General features: G+C 38.7%; 2 protein-coding genes across 3 annotated transcripts in view; both read right to left on the bottom strand.

Moving 5' to 3' along the window:
* Positions 1 to 495: 495 nt before the first annotated feature.
* Positions 496 to 7698, bottom strand: LRRC14B (leucine rich repeat containing 14B). Of its 2 annotated transcripts, XM_019474774.1 has the most exons (3): positions 7305 to 7698; positions 6737 to 7127; positions 496 to 5210 (listed from the first exon to the last, which is right to left on the bottom strand). In XM_019474774.1, exons 1-3 carry the CDS (start codon positions 7639 to 7641, stop codon positions 4565 to 4567), a joined length of 1374 nt encoding a protein of 457 aa, XP_019330319.1. In that variant the 5' UTR covers positions 7642 to 7698; the 3' UTR covers positions 496 to 4564. The 2 variants fall into 2 exon arrangements, with proteins under 2 accessions (XP_019330319.1, XP_009288048.1); XM_009289773.2 differs by having other exon boundaries at positions 6737 to 7698.
* Positions 7699 to 19349: 11651 nt separating this feature from the next.
* Positions 19350 to 20060, bottom strand: part of PLEKHG4B (pleckstrin homology and RhoGEF domain containing G4B) — an 8355-nt gene continuing 7644 nt past the window's right edge. The window contains exon 7 of the mRNA XM_009289762.2: positions 19350 to 19419. Within this exon, the coding sequence (XP_009288037.1) occupies positions 19391 to 19419 (29 nt within the window). The 3' untranslated portion in view covers positions 19350 to 19390. The remainder of the gene's footprint in view (positions 19420 to 20060) is intronic.

Genomic DNA, 20060 nt, shown 5'->3' with positions numbered 1-20060 from the left:
ACAGTTGGTACCTGATGTAATGCTGTTCCTGTGCACGGTCATGAAAATCAAAGGAACAGCAGCACACTGCTATTCACTTACATATCTGTTGATTTGGACTTCCTTCACCAACCATTTAACACGCTATTCCATTCACAGAGAAAGTGGCCAAGTAATATGAGCAGCCATAAAAGAGACCTCATTAGAAAAGGAAAATTATTGAAGAGAAGAAATTGCCTGCCAGCCTGGAAACTAGGTCTGTGAACCAGAGGCATCCTTGAAAAGTGCAGCTGGAATCTTTGAAGCATAGCTGTGTACTTGAAGCCAGAGATGGCCTAAGATCAATAAGTGCAACAAACAATGAACTGTATTGGCAACTTATCATCCGAAAAGGTGAAAAATAGTCTGGAAATAGTCATTAGAAGCCCTTCATAGTTTCCATCACACTATGGAAGCTGGTCAGAGGGCAGACTTGTGTATTTTTTATTTCCCTTCTTATTATTTGTATTTGTTTACAGGCATTTGAAACTGATGGGTAGCTGCCACTTCAGAAATCTTAGAAAAGGCATCATTGAGCATAAATACTACTGGAATATTAGTGAGGCAGTATTGTCAACGGGTCCACTTTTTGTCCTGCATTGTATATTTTGTTGCCTAAGACAGGCAATTTTGAAAACGTGTTAGAATTTTAGCTTTCACAAAAGCATCAAAGGAATTGATCCTCTTTCTTTACTGAACTTTGTGTTTAATGATAATTCTCAAAAATTAAGATTTCTTATAACATAAAACTGTAAGTAACAGAATGGAAATAAAAGATAAAATGAAGTTAAATTTGCTTTTAAAATCTTACAGCATTTTGAGTTCTGGTCCATGATTTTAAATAGCCATAGCTGGCACTATCGATCAACTGCATAGCTCCAGCTTGATACAAATCAGAAAGACAGGGAACACAAGGCAGGATTAAATCAATATCTGGCTGCACTTGCAAAGTATAAGGTAACTTTATATGCTTAGGTAACTGTAGCATTAGTCCTTCTTCTCTAATAGCAGAATGCCAAGTCCCACACACATGGAAAAAGGAAGAAAGAGCAGGCTGAAACCATAATCAGCACTGCTGGGGCAGAAGAGATGCAGGAATCCTTCTGAGAGATGGCACACATCCTTGTTGCAGTAAGCAGGGCAACACCAAAATGCTACAGCTTGGCCTGTATTTAAAACCAACAGTAACAACCATAATTAAGAAAGAAACTCAATAGACAAAAGTAGGATATCTGAGAGCTATGGACAGGCTTTCCACAAAGGAGCACCTGTCACCACAGCAAAGGTAATTGCATAGAGCTGGTCTGAAGTTCTTCAGAACTTGGAACAAGTTGGCTCTAAAGTTGGAAATTGTGTGATTTAAAAGAGGAAAAAATACCTGATTCCATTCCAAAAGGGTAAAAATCCCTCCTCACCCAAAATATGACATTTTCTCCTAGCAAGTTCTGAGGTAAATACAGTTTTGTGTCAATAAAATACTGTTGTCATGTACTAGCAGTGTTTTAATGTAGTTCAGCCTTTTGGATTCAGTACTATTCAAAGTACTGATATACCTGTTATGCATTTTAGTTAATACTGTATTTCATGAAATAAAATTTTAACATGCAACTGTAAACAATAAAACTTTTGCCTCAATCCTATCAAAATGCATTTTAGAAGATCACAAAACTTTGAAAATGTCTGCATGCTTCTGCAGAGCAGCTGGCTTCCCAGGAACAGGATCCAAATCCTTTCTGCACATGGATCAATGTGCTCCAACTGTTTGTCAGTCATTCACAGCTATTCTGCATGAAGTGATGCATGTGCACCACTTCTATAATGCAACGCACTCCATACTCCAGGCTCAAAGGGAATATTTGAAATAGACATAGGGCTGATCCTCACTGGGCACTAAAACTATGGCCTCTACATACTCCTCCTGGCCCAGAGAGTCATAAATAGCATATATATGTAAAACTGAAAATGGAAGACAGGCAGGAGTTTGTGGGAAACAGAAGGAGGAAATAAAATAAAGGGGTGGACCAAGACTGACTTTAGGCAAGGAGAAAGCAGAGATAGCTGCATAGGCAGCAGTCTTCATAAGGCATCTAAATATTGTGAAATAAGAGCTGATCTATGAACGAGCTGTCTATTTTGTGTGTACTGAAACAGGCAGGGACTGGCTGTTGTAGCACAACATGCTTCCAAAATGGCCAACTTTCACCTCCAGGTACAACCTGTTAGCTAGCCTTGCTGCCAGGGTGGAGGAATCACTACACATAGGTTTGCAGCTACTGTACACAGAATGTCCTCTCCCAGCAACAGGAAGTGCCACTACTCATCCCAAAGGAGTAGATAGATCCTTGGACTAGCTAAATTCAAACCACTTACGTCTGGCTGAGAAGTCATGGGTCAAGTCTAGGATGGAAAGAACGGCAAGGTCAGAGGGAGGGAACGGTAAAGAGTAGAGATGAGGACAAGGGAGCATGTGGAACTCTGTCCAAATATTAGCAAGACCATATGGAACCCAATTCTGGCTTTTTTCCAAATCACAGCTGCTTGGCTTGGCAACTTAGATTACTTCTATTTTTTTTTTTTAGCGCTCTGTAAACATAAACAGATCTCATCCATTCACTTTCAATTTTACCATGATATGTTTAATCAGTAAAACATGTTAGAAGGAAGAACATAAGCTAAGAAGACATCAAAAAAACATTTAAATGCATGCTGTGGAACCTGTAAGCTCTGCTTAGTACTCAGTCCATTAATTTTTTTTTTTTTTTTTTTTTTTTTTTGTAAACTAGGTTAGTAGTTGCTTGCATATTCTTATTGTGGATAAACAGAAAGCTTCACAAACCAGCACTGCCTAAATGAAGAAAGTTTCTTCCTTACCCTCAGATGATGAGATCCAGTATTATTTCAAGTAATTTTATCCTTTGTTATCTTAATAATCCTTTTTATTATCTTTTATCCTTTGTTATCTTAATAATGATCTTTAATACTACAATGATAGCTCAACTCCTGCTACAACATTCACTTTCAGTGCTATTTAATCAAGTTTTCATGAACTGTTACAAGTATATTTAATGGCAGAGTGCTGGGCATTAACCTGAACATCTTTTTTTTTTTAATCACCTAGTAGCTAACCCAAGTCTCTAGTCCTACATCAAGCAGTTTGGGCTCTGGTAGAGTTGACAGAGGCTGTTAGCAGAGGTCTCAAATTGGCTGACAATAGGTAAGATTTGCTAATATCTTTCTCTTCGGTCTGTCCGCAGTATTACAGGTGAGAAGCTGAGTAGACTATGACACTTGCCTACTACCCAGGGATTCCTCCCCCATTATAGTACTCTCCCCCGATTTGTTTTGTGGCCCTGCTGCTGCATCCCAACACCCTGTTGGCCCCTTTACCCACGTTCCAACACAGTGTGTGTGGGGGTCTAGGATTCTGTTTACTCTGTCACTCAAATACATTTCTTGCACTGGAGCTTGCCAAATAAATGTGATTCTTCCAGGCACTGCTTGTAATTCTGTAGCAGAACAATACACAGTCCTGGCAGAAGATGGCAGTATTTTATGCAGATGAACTTCTAGTTACTCAGCAACCCGCCTTGTCCCTTTTCCACATTTTTGAAATTGGCACTGGATTCATTTTTCTATGTGTGTTTTTGAAACTAGTCTTTTTTGCATTACCACTGTCCTAGACTTTAAAACAGCTGAAAGCAGCAGGGTACACTCTACCAGCCAAGAAGCTGATTCAACAAAGGGAGCAGCTTGAGGCACTTACCTGCTGACACCACAAGCGTGGCTGTGCAGCACGGTCCTGGTATGCCTTTGTAAAATACACTTTGCAAGAGCTTCAGCAGAATCCTTATAGGCTGCTTTATATTGCTGGGGGAAATGGGGGGAAATCCCCTGCTGTCAGCCAACAATTTGGTTTGCTGGCTCCTCAGTATGGAACTTTACTCCTCACCAGCACAATGTGTTAGACAAACTCTGTAATTCCCCATGCAAAAGGAGGTTTATCATGCTTGCCTCTGCAGAAGAAAGAGAGGCACAGGGACATGAAGGCTGTTATACATCCCCCACTATTGGGAACGTACTGGATAAAACACAGACTGGTGAATTTGGAAGGCCAACAGCAAAAACAAAAGTTGGATTATGGAGCCATAGGTGCAGTCTTTGGGACATCCTGCTGGACTTGGGAAAGGACTTTCCTGGCTTTTCTGTAGGGCTACAAGCCTCACTGCCAAATCCAGAGGAAACTGTATAAGAAATCAGCCAAGCTTAGACACCTATTGTTTTACTGAGAAACAAAGTGTTTTTGTGTAAAATAATAAGCTATTAAGAATCCTCCCCTCTTTTGAGAGCAAGCAGTGCTTATGCAAGGTGTATGCAATAGATAAAGCATAGCTAAAATACCTCAGATGATCAGAGGCTATTCAAAGAGAAGTAAATTCAGCCAAGAAATTAAAGAAAACTCAAGACTGATCAATGAAGGCACAGTTCTAGAGAAGACTAAATTAACTTCTGATTTGACAAAGCATCTCATCACCACTATGTTACACCTTTAACTCATTTTGTTTAGAGAAGTAGTGAACTTTTCTAAAGTCTCTTTGAAGGACTTGATCAAGTAAGCTCCCAGTTCATTTTTTGTCTCCTGAACAGCTGCATCATAACTGCCAAAGAGTGGAGTTGAAGCCTTCACATCCTCCCTATTTGCCTGGAGTAAAATGAGGTTAAGATCCTCTGCTACACTTTCGTATTTTTGATGATCAAATCTGCAGAGACTGGCATCATCGATCGGGTAGGTGATGCCAATAGGGTAGCAGTCCCTTGGAACTGGGAACTCCACATTTTTCAACATTGGCAACTCACAGAGAAATGTGAAAAGGTGTTTAAGTGCTTGGGATGACAGTGGGTTTCCAAGAAACTTAAACTCCTGTAGTTTCTGACAAGGGCTTAAACCTAAAATCAGCATGTTGACATGAGTGTCTTGGATGTTACAGTCCTCCAAGGTGAGACTCCTGAGCACTGAAGAGGAATGGCTGAGAAGTTTAAAGAATATTGATGGGTAAAGGTCAAGTATCTTGTGACCACTCAGGTCCAGGGCTTCTAAGTGATTAGCATGGAAGCTATTGGCTAAATAGGCCATATCAGCATGGTTCAATGAGCAGTTAGAAACATCCAGCATCTTCAGCGGAGTTTTTAGTGGGCTGCAGAATTAAAGAGAAAAAAGTTTTATGGCATAAAACATTGAAAAGCTACATTTACAAATTTTCATACAACTATCCACATTATGAATGCAGCCATCTGCCACATTAATTATTTTTTCCAACCTCTTTTGAGAAACAGAAGCACGTGCTAACAATGACAAGTATATTTTCCTCCTGAAGTCAGTTCCATGAATTAGTTCCTACTTTACATTACTCCAACTGTGTTGTTTTAATGGGGATTAATTTGGTAACATTCTATGTGTCTATTTTGTAACCTGTTATATGTTGTCAGGTGTCTATTACTTGCTGAATTAATAGCAGATCATTACTACCATAAAAGCATTGGTGACTGCTTCTTGTAGAAAGCTATTATAATTCCAGAGATTTGTATCATTGCCATTAAGGAAGGATTAATTCCAAGATGAAAGCCCATAGATATTGTAACAAGACATCTGCTTTTGTTTCTAGTTTTGTTTCTACTATGTTTTTAAATGCCCAAGAGGTTTACACGTTGTATTGTCCTGGAGTTGCAAAGAAACCTTCTGATGAAGAAGAAGGTTGGAAGAAGTATACATGAGATTATGTGCAAATATTCTGGTTGAATATAAAATAGTTCTGACAGACAAAAATCAAGAGATCCCTTTTCATACATACTAAAGCTTAGTGAGACTTCTGCCATAGACCTCAGCTGGATCAAGGTTAGAAACTTGTAATTTAATTCTATCAATATAAGCAGTGTGTCATTCACAACTTCTAAATGAAATGATTTCTTTGTACAGGAGGAATTTTAGACAAAGGTGATTTTTCTCAATGACACTTTTGTCTGCCTTTTTTTTAGATGCTCTGAAAAGCATACAGTTACCTTATTTTCTGTTCAAGTATGAACACTGTTCACTGGCAGCTTGTTATCTTTTTGAGAATTGCCAATTTTTCCCAGGAATTCATCATGAATATTCATATATTAGCTTAATTTGCAGTACAGAAAAGCATTAGAACTCTCTTGCCTTGAGATCAACAGACACAACAAACAACTGAAATCAAAGTCTCAAATCAGAGTCTACTATCCCCTTGCCCACCTAAAAATACAGTATCTGTGGAACCATAGTATATTTACTGCCTGTTTTTTAGAGGACAAAAATTCACTAGAGAGCCTAAAAAATACTTGGAATATGACTCAGGTCTTGCACCAAAGGCCAGCCCAGGCTGATTGAGATATAAGCTCAAGAATGCGGCAAATCAAAAATGTCTGGGTGTACCCTTCTCTTATGCAGTAGCCAAAAGTATATTCTCACCATACTCATCAGATGAGCTCTGGAAGAATAATAACAGTCACATCTTCTAAGTGTATTAGATATACATTGTCTTCCAATTCTCCCCAACAAATACTCTTTCCTAGCTTCCTGCTGCCCCTTCTCACACACACCCTGCGATATACTCACTTCCCTTATTCTCAGAGATTCTCAGCTTGCTGATGGCACAAAGGGCTGTTCTTTACAGTTTGATGGAAAGCAGGATGACCAAATTACCTGAGCAGTTTCTGTATTCTTCCTGTGAGTATAGAAAATGGCATACTCAGCTCGGTCAGCTGCGTCATTTCACCCATCTTTTCTCCAATGTTAGTAAGCACCCGTTCATCTGTAGCTGTGAACCTCTGCACATTAAATGTTCGTGCTGGCAAGGTCAAGGACATCAATAGAGGGAAGTGGATACTGTTGAAGAGTATTTCCAAGTGTTCCATTTCCAAGCGAACATTGTGAACTATTTCCAGTTTGCGCAACAAAGAGGGATCAGTGAGCTTTATGATATAGAAGAATTTCTGCAAAGCCAGGTTGTCAGATCTGAATGACACACAGCAGATCTTCAGTGGACAATAGCATTTCTTCAACAGAGCCTGCATTACCAGCTCATAGTTCCGCTCTGTAACAAACAAGTCAATTAGCACATCAACACTGATTTCAAAGGCGCCTGGATTGCACTGTGTTTGTTGCAGGTAAACCAGCAGTTCTAAACAAAGCTTAGAGAGCAGCTGTGTCCTGGCCCACCTGCCCATTGTCTTCTTACACTCACAAAACTGAACTTCAACATCTTTTATACCTGTCAGGTCCACCACTTTCAACCTTTTCACGTAGGGAGAAGGATGATTCAGCACATAGTCTCTCAGTCCTGTCAGACAGCTTTCCAAGCACACTGAGCATGTTCTACAGCTCAGGTCTTCCTGGTAGTCCACAGTAGTTCCCAAAAGTTTTCCCATGTTAAAGTCAACAAGTGGCCAGTTCTCTACCAAGTCATGAATCACTTCCCTTTGCTCCAATAAATAGCTGGCTTTAAAAAGAAGAGGAAAAAGATTATGGGCAACACCGCCGAGACTCTTCCTGGCAAACTCTGCATTTGACACAAATGCTTCAGCACTAATGAATCGGAGAGACTTCATTGTTGCTTTGGACTCCTAGCCGTCATGGAGAGTGACTTCTGTGTAAGATCCTAGTTGCTTATCACCTTCTATTTTTATCTGCAGCTGCTGTTCGCTGCTAATGGAAGCCTTGCTGGGAAGGCAGAACGAACAGTCACATGCTGATCCTCTGCTTTCTATTTTGGAGCTATACTGTGATTCTGCAGTAATTAACTGTGAGATCTTTAGTCAGAGAGTATTTACTCATTTAAATCCTCATATTTATAATAAAGCTAACTTAGCTAAGTACAGACCACTGCCCAGCAGGAACAGTAAGATCAGGGCAGCACACATACATGAGAATATTTCTGTATCTTTCCTATGCCACACAAAAAGGCACTCAGGGTTCCAACCTAAACACGTAACATGATCTGTATTCCACTTTCTTCCACGAAAGACGATATGCTGTGGATTCACAGGCTGGTTTCAATGGGGAAGACTTCTCAGAGTTAGCATAGAGCTTCTCTTAAAAACTATAGCCATGAGGAAAAACTGAGGTGCTACAGTCATTGAGCTACACAATGTCCCTCCATTTTGCCCTTCCTATCAGCAAGGAATAGTTAAATACAGTGGCTCCAGTGGAAAAGACAAAAGACTCTAGAAGAGCTCAGAGCCTTGGTGACCAGGACACTTGCCTGTGATAGGAAACTGAGGTTTAAATACAAGACAAGCTGAACAAGACAGAGAAAAACTTACAGATGCTAATACCAAATGTAACATGGAAAAAAGTATTAAATTTACTGTTTCTTTTAAAACAATTATGAAAAAGAGTTGAAGGAAAGAGTCAAACTGTCTTCCCCGGCAAATAAGCAATAACTTTTTTGTATATAGAAGCAGGTACAAATATTTATTTCAGTTTTTCACCTCTACAAATGTTGCTTTATTCTAATAAAAATCTAGGACATTATTAGAGCAGTTTGTCTTGGAGCTTTTGGACCACTGGTCCAAATATACTAGGTAAGCAGATAAAGAGGTCCAAATACACTAAGTAAGCAGATAAAAAGTTGTGTATATACCTTAATATCTAGCTGTTTAAATTTTGAAAGGCAATAAAACTATACTTACAAAAGTTTCAAGCAATTTGTACATTTTTCTTGTCATACAGGGATCAGTTATATGCTGCTGTTTTCAGCATTTACAAAATTGCACAAAATATAGTAATACCTACATTTAACATTTAACTGCTAATTAACAGTTTACTTCCAGAAAGGAATGAAGTTATACACTTTCTTATTGCTTATAGAGAAGGTTTAAAACTCAAGAAACATTTTGTTTCCCATTTTCGTGTTTAAGGCTTTTGTGTTTGAGGGAGGAGAAGAGGAAAGACTGAATTTTTAAAGTTTGATTTTGCCTTATTTTTTTTCTAAGAGACAGTATGCATGACTGCAGAACAGACAGGATCACCAATACTATACGTGAGAATGAATAAAATAAGAGGGTGTTTATTTTTAAAATCATGGTGACATCTCACAATATGCCTAAGCCAACAGAAAATTAGTCTGTGAATCAAAGAAGTACTGGTTTACTGAAGGGTCAGATAAGCAGCAATACTAAAGCATGGAGGGTGGCAGGAAAGTGAAGAAGCGATAGCAGACCACTGAGGCTCCCTTTTCCTTTCCAGGGAAGGAAGTGCTAAACCAGCATGGTTATCTTATCTAATCTCACTCTCAAAAGTGCTATTTAAAATCTCTGTCTTTCAGCTAACAGAGGGAAGTCTCTCCCTTTCATATCTGAGATCATCGGTACCAGGAAAGAACAAGCACTCACATATATCTGAAGTTCAGGTACTTCCCTGACTTTTGCCAGCCCATACATTTTCTCTCCAAAATAGATCTTCATCAGACAACATAACAGGCCAAAAATTAAGCTAGATAGACAACAACCATAGCCACATCACAGCAACTTTGTCAATTAAAACAACCACTTAAACTCAACATTTACATAAACTGGGTTGAAGCCAAACCTTTAATTGAGAATTCTCCCCTGTGTTTAATACTATAAGGGGAAAAACTTGGTCTTGTTGCCAGTCTTAGAAGCACTGGTACTAGATGATTAGAAAGAGACATGGAGTGTGGAAAGAGGAAAGGATCATGTGTTTTTCTTTTGATGGCAAATACAGTGTCATGAGAGCCTCCAATCTACCCAAACATGACACTCTCAAATAGCAGGGTTGTGAACAGTAACTACAACTCCATCTTCTTTGTCAAAAGGCCTGGCTCTTTCATCAACTGAAGCTGTAACACCCAACCACTTCAGTTATTTCAGAAGGTGCTACATATTGTAACATTGTCTTGTAGGAACAGAATAAATAGGAATTTGTGACATCAGAAAAGAGACCATTAAAAGCCTTTACGTGGGTTTAGTGCCACTTTCTGCAAATTCAGCAATAACAGGTTTTGCTTTCATCCACTTTCTTTAAAAAAGAAAAAAATAATTGAGTGTGAGATGTGTAGATAGGAGGAAGTTGTCAACATTAAGGCCAGCATTTCAGCAAGGCAGGAAATGTATTCAGATAAATCACTAAATTCTTGCCCGTATCGCTCCCCTGAAAAAGAAAAGTGTTGGCACTGTTCAATCTTAAGCACATACAACACAAAGTTAACTGTCTTCTGCAAAGGAAAACGTTAAGATGTCAGCTTGAAAAGTCAAACTGTCTGTCTCAGAACATGCATATAGCTAGTAGGCAAATAACCACCACTTATTCCTAACAGAGTAACCGTAATTGTAGTAAGAGCTAAAATAATTTTCTTCTTTAATCCAAGCTTGAAATGAGAAACAACACTATATGCAAAATACTGAAATGAATTATCCAAGGCATGATCCCTTAATGCAAATGAACACCTACACCCATCACTCTGACCATTCCTTTAGACAAAGCACAAACTACAGAATTGGGCAAGGCTTCAAGGAAAGGCTTCTCCAAAGTGCCTTTGGGAATTCAGCAAATGCTTGCCATGCAAACTATCATATGTGTTGTAAATATTACAGTGGGCTGAAACCAGCTACCACAGGTCATTTACAATTCCTCCAGTTTACTATCATAAACAGAATGTGGCTTTTCCTTCAGATCAGCTAGAAAAAGTGTGATTGTGCTTCCAGGTGACAAATAGGAATAAGTATGTCATTAATGATCATTTCAGGATTGATATCTCAGAAAGCGGCACAACAGTGATTTTCCCAAACAGCTTGAAGAAAGAATATTCCAGTTCTGTTCCTCTGCATCATACACTGATGATGCAGAAGAACCACCAGAAACTGACAGCTCACTTCTTTGTCTGTTGACCACAAGAGTTTTTCAGTTTTGCACATGGCCTTCAAGGCATCCTGATATGAGAAGAAAAACAGTAAAAATTTTTTATGGCCTAGTCATCATGAGAAAAATGAAGCAACAACTGAATTTCCAGATGAGATAATCTGAACAAACAAAAAAAAGTTCCATTTTTCATACCATCTACTTATTTCAAAACAAATGTACTCTCAGTTACTAGGCTGTTCTTTTCTCTAACAGTACTTATGCAGATTTATTTGGACAAACCAAACAGAATACCACACAAAAATTGATGCCTTGTTTTCATCTACAGCATCATTATGCTCTTTCCTGTAATGCTACCTGAATACAGGCATGTAATGACAGACAATAACTTCAAAACGTGCTACTGGAAACATATTAAAGTGAAGTGGGTTCAGAATGAAAAGGGGAAAAAAAAACCCAAACAAACAGGCAACTTGAAGTCACTAGGTTTAATCCAAGACCATTTTAATGACATAAGAAGGTGGGCAACTATTTACATAAGAAAAATAAAATAGAACCCCAAGTTCACAGTCATTTTTGGTAAAGATGCATACAAATTTCCATTCATTGTGTAATGCACATCACTAAAGATTTTCAAACCTTGACTAGACAGGGCCCTGTGCAACGTGATCTAGCTTTGAGATTTGCCCTCCTCTGAGGAGAATGTTGGTCTAGGACCCTCAGAGGTCCCTAATAATCTAAAATATTCTATGATTGCTTAATTCCACAGTTTCATTTTCAGTTTGTGTGACCCACTGAAATGATAGTATAGAAAGCTTGCAATCTGGCAGGGAAATAGCCTCTGAGGAGAATGAGGACCCTGGACCCTCAGAGGTCCCTAATAATCTAAAATATTCTATGATTGCTTAATTTTCATTTTCAGAGATGAGATGAGATGAGATGAGATGAGATGAGATGAGATGGCTTTTACATTTTCCATTTTGTCTTTGTGGTGACAAAAAAATCATTTATCTTCATAAAAAACTCATTTCCAGAAACTATCTTGCCAAGCTCAAACACACAGCTAAGGAAAACAAGACCTTTATGCTCCTACCACAGTCAAAACACTGTAAAAGCAAACAGCAAGTAGAACTCTGCCAGCCCTTACGTCTTTATCCAGGCATTTCTATATGAAAAACTATTTGGCTTCAGCAGTCTGTCTAACCTTGTAAGGGTCTCACAAATTCCAGTTGCTTCTACCCTGACAGACAAATGCTGAAGAATTTATTCTTCCTAATTCTTACAGCCTGAAAGTATTTGTAAAATATACTCCAAATTCAAGGATCTCTGTATGTGCTTTATTACACACTCAAACGTTTAGGAAATGCTTAGCAGATGACTATGATAAAGTCATACACATTAACCTAGATGCTATCCGTATTACTGGCTGATAAAGAAGCTGAGTTGTGGCGTTGAAGCAGATGACCCCAAGAGGCCCCTTCCAACCTTTCTGTGATTAACAGCAGCATTGTGCAGCTTACTGACAGAACTAGGAGGAGGCTTGGGAGACAGCATTCTTGGGAGACAGCATCATAACTGTCATGTTCTAAATTTAAGTGCTCACTTTCTCAGGATTCTCTAAGCACAATTATTTAATTGATTTGTGAGTATAGCTAACTTTAAGAAAGTGTACTTGTGGTGGGTTAATCTTGGCTGGCTGCCCTCTCACTCCCCCTCCTCAACAGGACAAGGGGGAGAAAATAGGATGAAAAAGCTTGTGGGTTGACATAAAGACAGGGAGATCACTCACCAAGTACCGTCATGGGCAAAGCAGACTTGACTTGGGGAAAATGAATTTAATTTATTGCCAATTAAAAATAGAGTAGGATGGTGAGAGAAAAAGACAAAACTAAAACCACCTTCCCCCACCCGCTCCTTCTTCCCAGACTCCACTGCACTCCTTCATTCCTGACTTCTACCTCTTCACCACCTTGAGCAACACAGGGGGAATGGGGGGTTGTGGTCCGTCCATAACAGTTCATCTCTGCTGCTCCTTCCTCCTCACACTTTTCCCCTGCACCAGCATGGGGTCCTTCCCATGGGATACAGTCCTTCACAAACTGTTCTAGGATGGGCTCTCCATGGGCTGCAGTTCTTCAAGAACTGCTCCAGTGTGGGTCTTTTCCACAGGGTACGGTCCTTCAGGACTTCAGGAAAAGACTGCTTCAGTGGCCTGGCGAGCGTGCGTAGTTCCTGCCAGGAGACTGCTCCTGCGTGGGCTCTCCATGGGCATGCGTGGGCAGCTTTCTTTAGCACACATCTGCCTGATGTGATGCTGGATCCTACACGGGCTGCAGTGTGGATATCTACGCTGATGTGGTCCTCCATGGGCTGCAGGAGGACAACCTGCATCACCATGGCCTTCTCCATGGGCTGTAGGGAAATCTCTGCTCAGGCACATGGAGCACCTCCTCCCCCTCCTTCTTCACTGACCTTGGTGTCTGCAGGGTTGTTTCTCCCACTTTTTCTCACTCCTCTCTCTCACAGCTGCTGCACAGTGTTTTTTACCCTTTCTTAAATATGTTAACAGAGAGGCACCACCAATGCTGCTGATGTGCTCAGCTTTGGCCAGTGGCAGGTCCATCTTGGAGCTGGCTGGAACTGGCTCTGTCCAACATGGGGGCAGCTCCCGGTCTCTTCTCACAGAGGCCACTCCTGCAGCACACTCTCCCTGCTACCAAAACCTTGCCATGTAAGCCAAATGCAGTACTATTAACACGTAAATGCAGATTTAGGGAGAGAGGAGGAATAAATCTGCCTATCAGAATAATGTAACCCATCCTATCTTTCCTCCTCCACACAATTGCAACACTGGTTGTTAAATTCTTCTTTCTTGCAGGAAATTTAATGTATAGCTACCACTGGGCAGAGAAATATGAGGCTATGGAACAGTATTTAATCTAATCCATGTTCCTGTTTACACCATTTATACCTGGCTCTGATTCAAGTATGCACACAATTCCTATTCAAATTTGCATACCTGTTTAAAATAGCGTTGTAACTCTCATAATCCCCCCTTTTGCTCCATAGCAAGACAAAGACAGGAAGAAGAAAAAAGAGTGACATGACATTTAAAACAGCAAAATATTTAGTATCTGATTTTACTTTCTCCAAGTACCTTTGAATCAGCTTTCATTTACTGAAAAATGTTCTTGTGCTTAAGCACAAGTTAAGCTGAGAGGAAGATGGAGAAACAACCATTTACCAAATATGCCCAAATCATAGGCAGGCTGTAAGGTCAGCTTCATACAAGCTCAGTCTTAAAACTGTATATATGAAAACCATATCCATATTATACCTCCCACACAGACTATCTTTTCCAACTAAAAATCTATTGCATTTAGCACACATCCAGAGCAGATGCATAAAAAAATCCCCAGCAGTGTGATGCTTTGTCTATTAGGAACAAGTAACTATAATCAGAAGTTACATTTAACTCTTCTGAAATGAGGAAGCTACACTGTTCATAGAATATCTCAAGTTGGAAGGGACCCATAAGGATCATGGAGTCCAACTCCCCACTCCTCGCAGGACTACCTAAAAAACCTGTTACCCCTGTAGTTCTCATCTGGTATTATAACACTAGCATGTGACTGAAAAGATTGCATCATTATATACTCTGTTTCATGAAAAAGACAAGAACTTAGTATCAGGGCCCTGAGTGTGCTAGTAGGCCTTAATTGCCCTGACCAGCCTCACCTGGAACCTCTACCACACCCTCTGCCCATGGGCCCAGAGGCTCCATTCAAGCTCCATTCTGGGCCCTCGCTCTGTCACTACCGGACAGGTGTGCCGTTCACAGCTTCAGCTACCTTTGTGCCTGTACCCCTATTGATCAGGACCCTGACCTGCAGACTGACTTCCTGGCCTGACCTGGACCTGCCTGTCACTGTGGAGTGCCTGATGGTCTGGACTCTTGACTGACACTGGCTGCCGTCCCTGGGCCTGACTTCTTCCCTTGCTCGGATACTCCAGGACTGGGCTCTAGCTTGCTCCCCTGTCCCTTAGGGAGCAGCTGGCCTTCACTGCTCCCTGACATTGAGTTTGCGTAAAATCAGAATTACTGAAGTTAGATTACTTCATCGCTAAGACATTATGAGATTTAAACGTATTGGGCAGGTAGTTTTAAATGCTAAAATAATTAGCAGTCACAGGACCCTAGAGGTGACACAGACTGACTGACAATAGCATAAATTTGTCACAGGTTGAGATTTGCAATTCAGATGACACAATAGGCAACAGAATTTGTAATTAACTCAAAATGTCAGACTAGAAGAACACATCCTCCTTTGATAATGGGACTTAAATGTTTGAGAAAGCAGTGGCTGACAGACAGCGGGAAATCTCTGCAGTGCTCCAGCTTTTTCAGAAAGTGTTGGCAGTGGAAATCATGGAGTTTCTTGAGGTTCCCAAAGATAATGTTCTTCTCTCGCAAATCCTGAGGTAAAATATTTTTTTATATTTCTGGAAAATAGTTGATGATATATCCTAAGGATCTTAACATACACCCTTTCTGTTGTGATCATCTCATCCATTATATGCTGTACTTTATTGCTGAAAGACAAACAATTGTTTTAAGCACTGACAGGTTGTTACAAGGTGTAAACAATGAACTCTTTCTGCTTGCATGTTTTATTCATCTCTACACATATTTGATGAAAAATCTGCTGCTCAGCCACCTAAGAATTCTTTTGTCTTGTCAGTTACAACTTTATGATCTTCCTAAATGCAGGTGTTTTTCATGGAGAAAACAGAGGACTGAAGTTGGTCCTATGAAAACTAAACATCAAAAAAAGGAAGAAAGCAAAATGCTTGAATGTGGCTAAGGATACTGTTCCATATCAAAGACTCCATTACTGTGTACACAAAAGTGAATTTCTTTCATTCTTGCATTTAAAATTGGAAACAGAACTAAATTTCAGGGATGGTAAACTAACATGCAGTCAAATTTTCATGATTTTCCCTAACCGACGTATCATCTGACACTGAGAAAGATGTTATTAAAGTGTGTGATCTTTCTCAAACAAAGAGACAACACTTTCAGGAAAAAAAATTCTTGGCTAAAGAGTGTGCAGAAAAAAGCTAAGAACCAAGCAAAATGAAGGATGGTGGTGGAAAGAATGGTGTGATTTTTAGTGTACCAGATACTTAACAAGACTAAAACAAACCACATTTCACAGAGAATACGTAATTTTCCTTGGAAAATGAAGCTAAGAAATAGAAAGAAATTAAAATAAACTGTCTTTAGCACGGAGGATTTCATTTCCTGGGAATCGAAACTGTTCTAAGTCCTGGTTATACAAAGCAGAGAAAAATTATTTCAGTATTTTTGTATAGTTTCTTCTTTCCTCATAATAACAAGTCTTCAATGATTTAAACATATAACACCTTAAATAAAACATTTTTGGGAACATAATTTAAACATAATTTAATCTTAACAATAACAAATAGAATTAAAAAACCTACAAGAATATTCATTATAACAAATACTGCTGCTCAGTAAACCTCCAATTACAAATACAGAGTATTTACTATTGTTTTAAGATGTGGTTGTGACATATCAGCAAGCAAAGACACACATATTTATACAGTTAATGTATTTCATTCTTTAATCTAAGTCTTAGGTCAACTATCTGTCTGATTGGTATTTCTTGTTCAGTGGAAGAAACACTCTATAAATTAATCTGATAATTTACTCAGAACTTCTAAGTTTGAATCCGACTTTTATTTTTATACCTCAGGAAAATACCAAAAACAAAATTCCATGCCCAACAATCAGAAAATTTTGGAGGATCAAAATGGGGTTAATCTGCTTCCTAAGAGTTTTTAACATGAAAACTGGATCCATCTTAAAAATTATTTTGCATGAGAGTAAAGTAAAATAACACTTTTCACTATAAAAAAAGGATACAATTAAAGTAATTACAAAAAAAGGAAGATTCATGGTTTTTAAGTGAAAATACTGTTTCATCATTATTAAAAGTAGCATGTATTGATCTATTAAAGTAAAAGAAAAACAAAAAAACAGATCAACTTCTTCTAAAACACCTACTTATATAGAAAAAACATCATTAAAGACATCCATTCCTGCAATAACTAAAGTTAATTTATGTCTTCCAGAAGCACAGAGGCCACAACATAGAAAACATTGTAATACCATTCAGCAAAACTGCTAAGCATGTGCTAAACTCTAAGATCATTAGAGTTACCTCAGGATTTGATTAAATTTAAAAATAGGTTGACTTGTTGATAGTTTGCTGAACTACAGTCCTGGAAAATTATAGCAGACAATGACTATAAATAAAATAAACCACAGTTCAGATACTGTTACAGACATAATGAGTAAACTTGCTCAATAAAGAACACCAAAGTGATAATGAATTCAACTTCAAGGAGATTATTCCCCTTTGGAATAGCCTATATGAAACAAGGAACTTGATTCTGGTCCTGAATTACTAATTAATAAGGATTAACTGAAAAATGTTTTGAAGGAAGACAGAAGAACTATATTTTTAAGACCTTTCATTTTGGTGTCAGACTGTATAGAGATACGCATAATTTTGTTTATTAATATTGACTTAATCTTTCATCTTCAGAGATGTCATTGGTAAGTTGGTCAACCTACCAAGCTACATCATCTCAGAAATGGATGGTCTTTACTCCAAAAAATAAAAAATACCCTATAATAATGTCTGTTAGCAGACAGGAGGGACTGAGGAGTCAGGAGAGTACTTCAGAAACTGCCAATTCTATTTATGCCCCTCCTTGTACATTATATTACTTAGATTTCCTAAATATTTTGCTTTAACCTAAGGTTCTTTAGTAAATGGCATCAATAGATTCTTTTAAATGAACATTTAATTGCAGAACACACTCAAAATCCCACCCACAAAAATAAATAGAGCCAATCTTTATTTTTGCTGCTTTATGCATGAATAAATTACGAAGAAGTTACTTTGTAACTTCAATTTTGTAATTTTTAGCAGACCTTTTGCTTACTTCAGACACTTGATTCAGCTGAAGAAATATATCAAAGCTACAAATGTCATTTAAGTTTTCCAGCAATTTCAATATCCAGCTTTTGTGTACCAGCCCAAGAGCTAAGTTTTCTCCTGTTGCAAAAGAATGCTAAGCTCCAGAAAAGTTAGACACAGGAATATTGGAAAAAAAACAGAACATCTCTATTTATACTCTGCTATGATCACTAGCCTGCAGAGTGCTATGATTCTTTATCTTTGGGCATAAAAAAGGTTCAATGTAAATTATGAGACTACTTCCAAGGAGTAAAAATTAAAGCATGTTTGTAAGCCTACAGTACTTTTCTACTCAGTTCACTCAATTTCAACGAGAATTTTCCCCGAGTAAAAAAAAAAAAAAAAGAAAAAAAAGGAAAATCCTTGCTACCTCCATTGTTCCCTCAACTAATCTAAAATGACACAAAAACATTCCTTTAGAACTAAGGTCACTGCCATTTCTGTCATCTTTTGAGCTTTACTTTTCAAAAAGCATTTTCTTTTTGCTCCTCACTTAAGAGATTATGGTGTAATAATTTCTCACCTTCCACCTCCAGTCTTTGCCTCTTCTTCTGTATGATGGATCCTTGAGGGAGAGGATAAAATTCAGTCTCTACTTACCAAAGAACTTCTAATATTCAAACACTACATGTATTTTTTCTCGTTGGTGTTATTACTGGCAACTTTGAGTCCTTTGATATAAACTCCTGTGTATCTATGTTGGTAAAATTCACTGTTGCTGCTTCCATGCTGGCTAAATTCAAAGCTTTGCCTTTTCTTCATAACCTTTTTTAGTGGTTGGTTCCTGTGATAGGTAGATGCTGAGTGGATTGGCTCAGAATAGAATGAAGCTGAGTGTGAGGTGCAAACACTGTTTGTGTGCTTTGAATTCCAGTTTTTCTTTGCATCCACCCACATTTTCAAGTCCAAGTGGAGCAAGCAACTGTAGTGGAGATGCAGATATTTCCACAGCTACCTCCATATTTTGCTTCACAGTCCTACGGTCCAAAAAAGATGGTACAATGGCCAAGTATTATATACAGGCTTAGTTTTGTCCACCCAAATATTGTCATCGTTGCTAGAAGAGGAGTGATTAGGGGCCTGGCTTAGCAGCTTCACACCTTCAACATCAAACTCATCACTGATCTTCATAAAAGGTTCCTTGAGGACTTTATGAAAATATTCCCTACTGGAATCTTTGAGGGTTGCAGAAAAGAATTTTGCTAAATGGTGCTTTGTTTGCTGACATTTCAGCCTCAAAATATGCCGTTGTTTTAGTTCTTTTTTGCTACCCAGAGCCAAAACCATCTTATTCATTTTTATAAAGTTTTCTGCAGAAAACTTTGTACCTTCCTGATGGTAGGTTTGCAGACAATGAATCAAAGACGGAGAATATCTGGCCTTTGTAGTTAAATGTGAAAGACACTCACTGCAATTTAACATCTTCTCTTGTGCCTGGATTAGAAGCAAAAAGTACAGTTAAGCAGTAAAATTCTGTGTATGTACTATATTTTCTCTCTAAGGATTTAAAATTACTTAAGAAAAACTCTCTGCACAGATCTTGGCACAATGTAAGTGCGGTGAGCTCCTCTCCCATTACATTGTACTCCTTAAGTAAGTCCAAAAATGAGAAAGAATAAAGATTTATCAGAAGCACCAAACCATTTAAGAAAGCACAATAAAGAATAAAACTATTTCCATTTAGAAAAGCACTGAACTCAGTGCTACATCTGATCTCAGTTGCAGAGAGATGCAGAGATGATTGAGAAAGCAGAAGAGTGATATGAAATTCCACATGGTCTTCCTGTCTGAGATCTGCTGAGCTTATAAGACCCCCAACATGTGCATCATCATGCACATGTACATTTCTCTTCCTGTATTAGAATCATAGAATCATAGAATCATTGAGGTTGGAAAAGACCTCTAAGATCATCGAGTCCAACCGTCAACCCAACACCACCATGCCCACTAAACCATGTCCCTAAGTGCCTCATCTACTCGTCCTTTAAACACCTCCAGGGATGGGGACTCAACCACTTCCCTGGGCAGCCTGGTCCAATGTTTAACCACTCTTTCAGTAAAGAAATTTTTCCTCA

The sequence above is a fragment of the Aptenodytes forsteri genome, unplaced genomic scaffold, assembly GCF_000699145.1.
Source record: "Aptenodytes forsteri isolate BGI_AS27 unplaced genomic scaffold, ASM69914v1 Scaffold234, whole genome shotgun sequence".
Taxonomy (NCBI): Eukaryota; Metazoa; Chordata; class Aves; order Sphenisciformes; family Spheniscidae; genus Aptenodytes; species Aptenodytes forsteri.
This window is presented reverse-complemented; position numbering and strand designations above follow the sequence as displayed.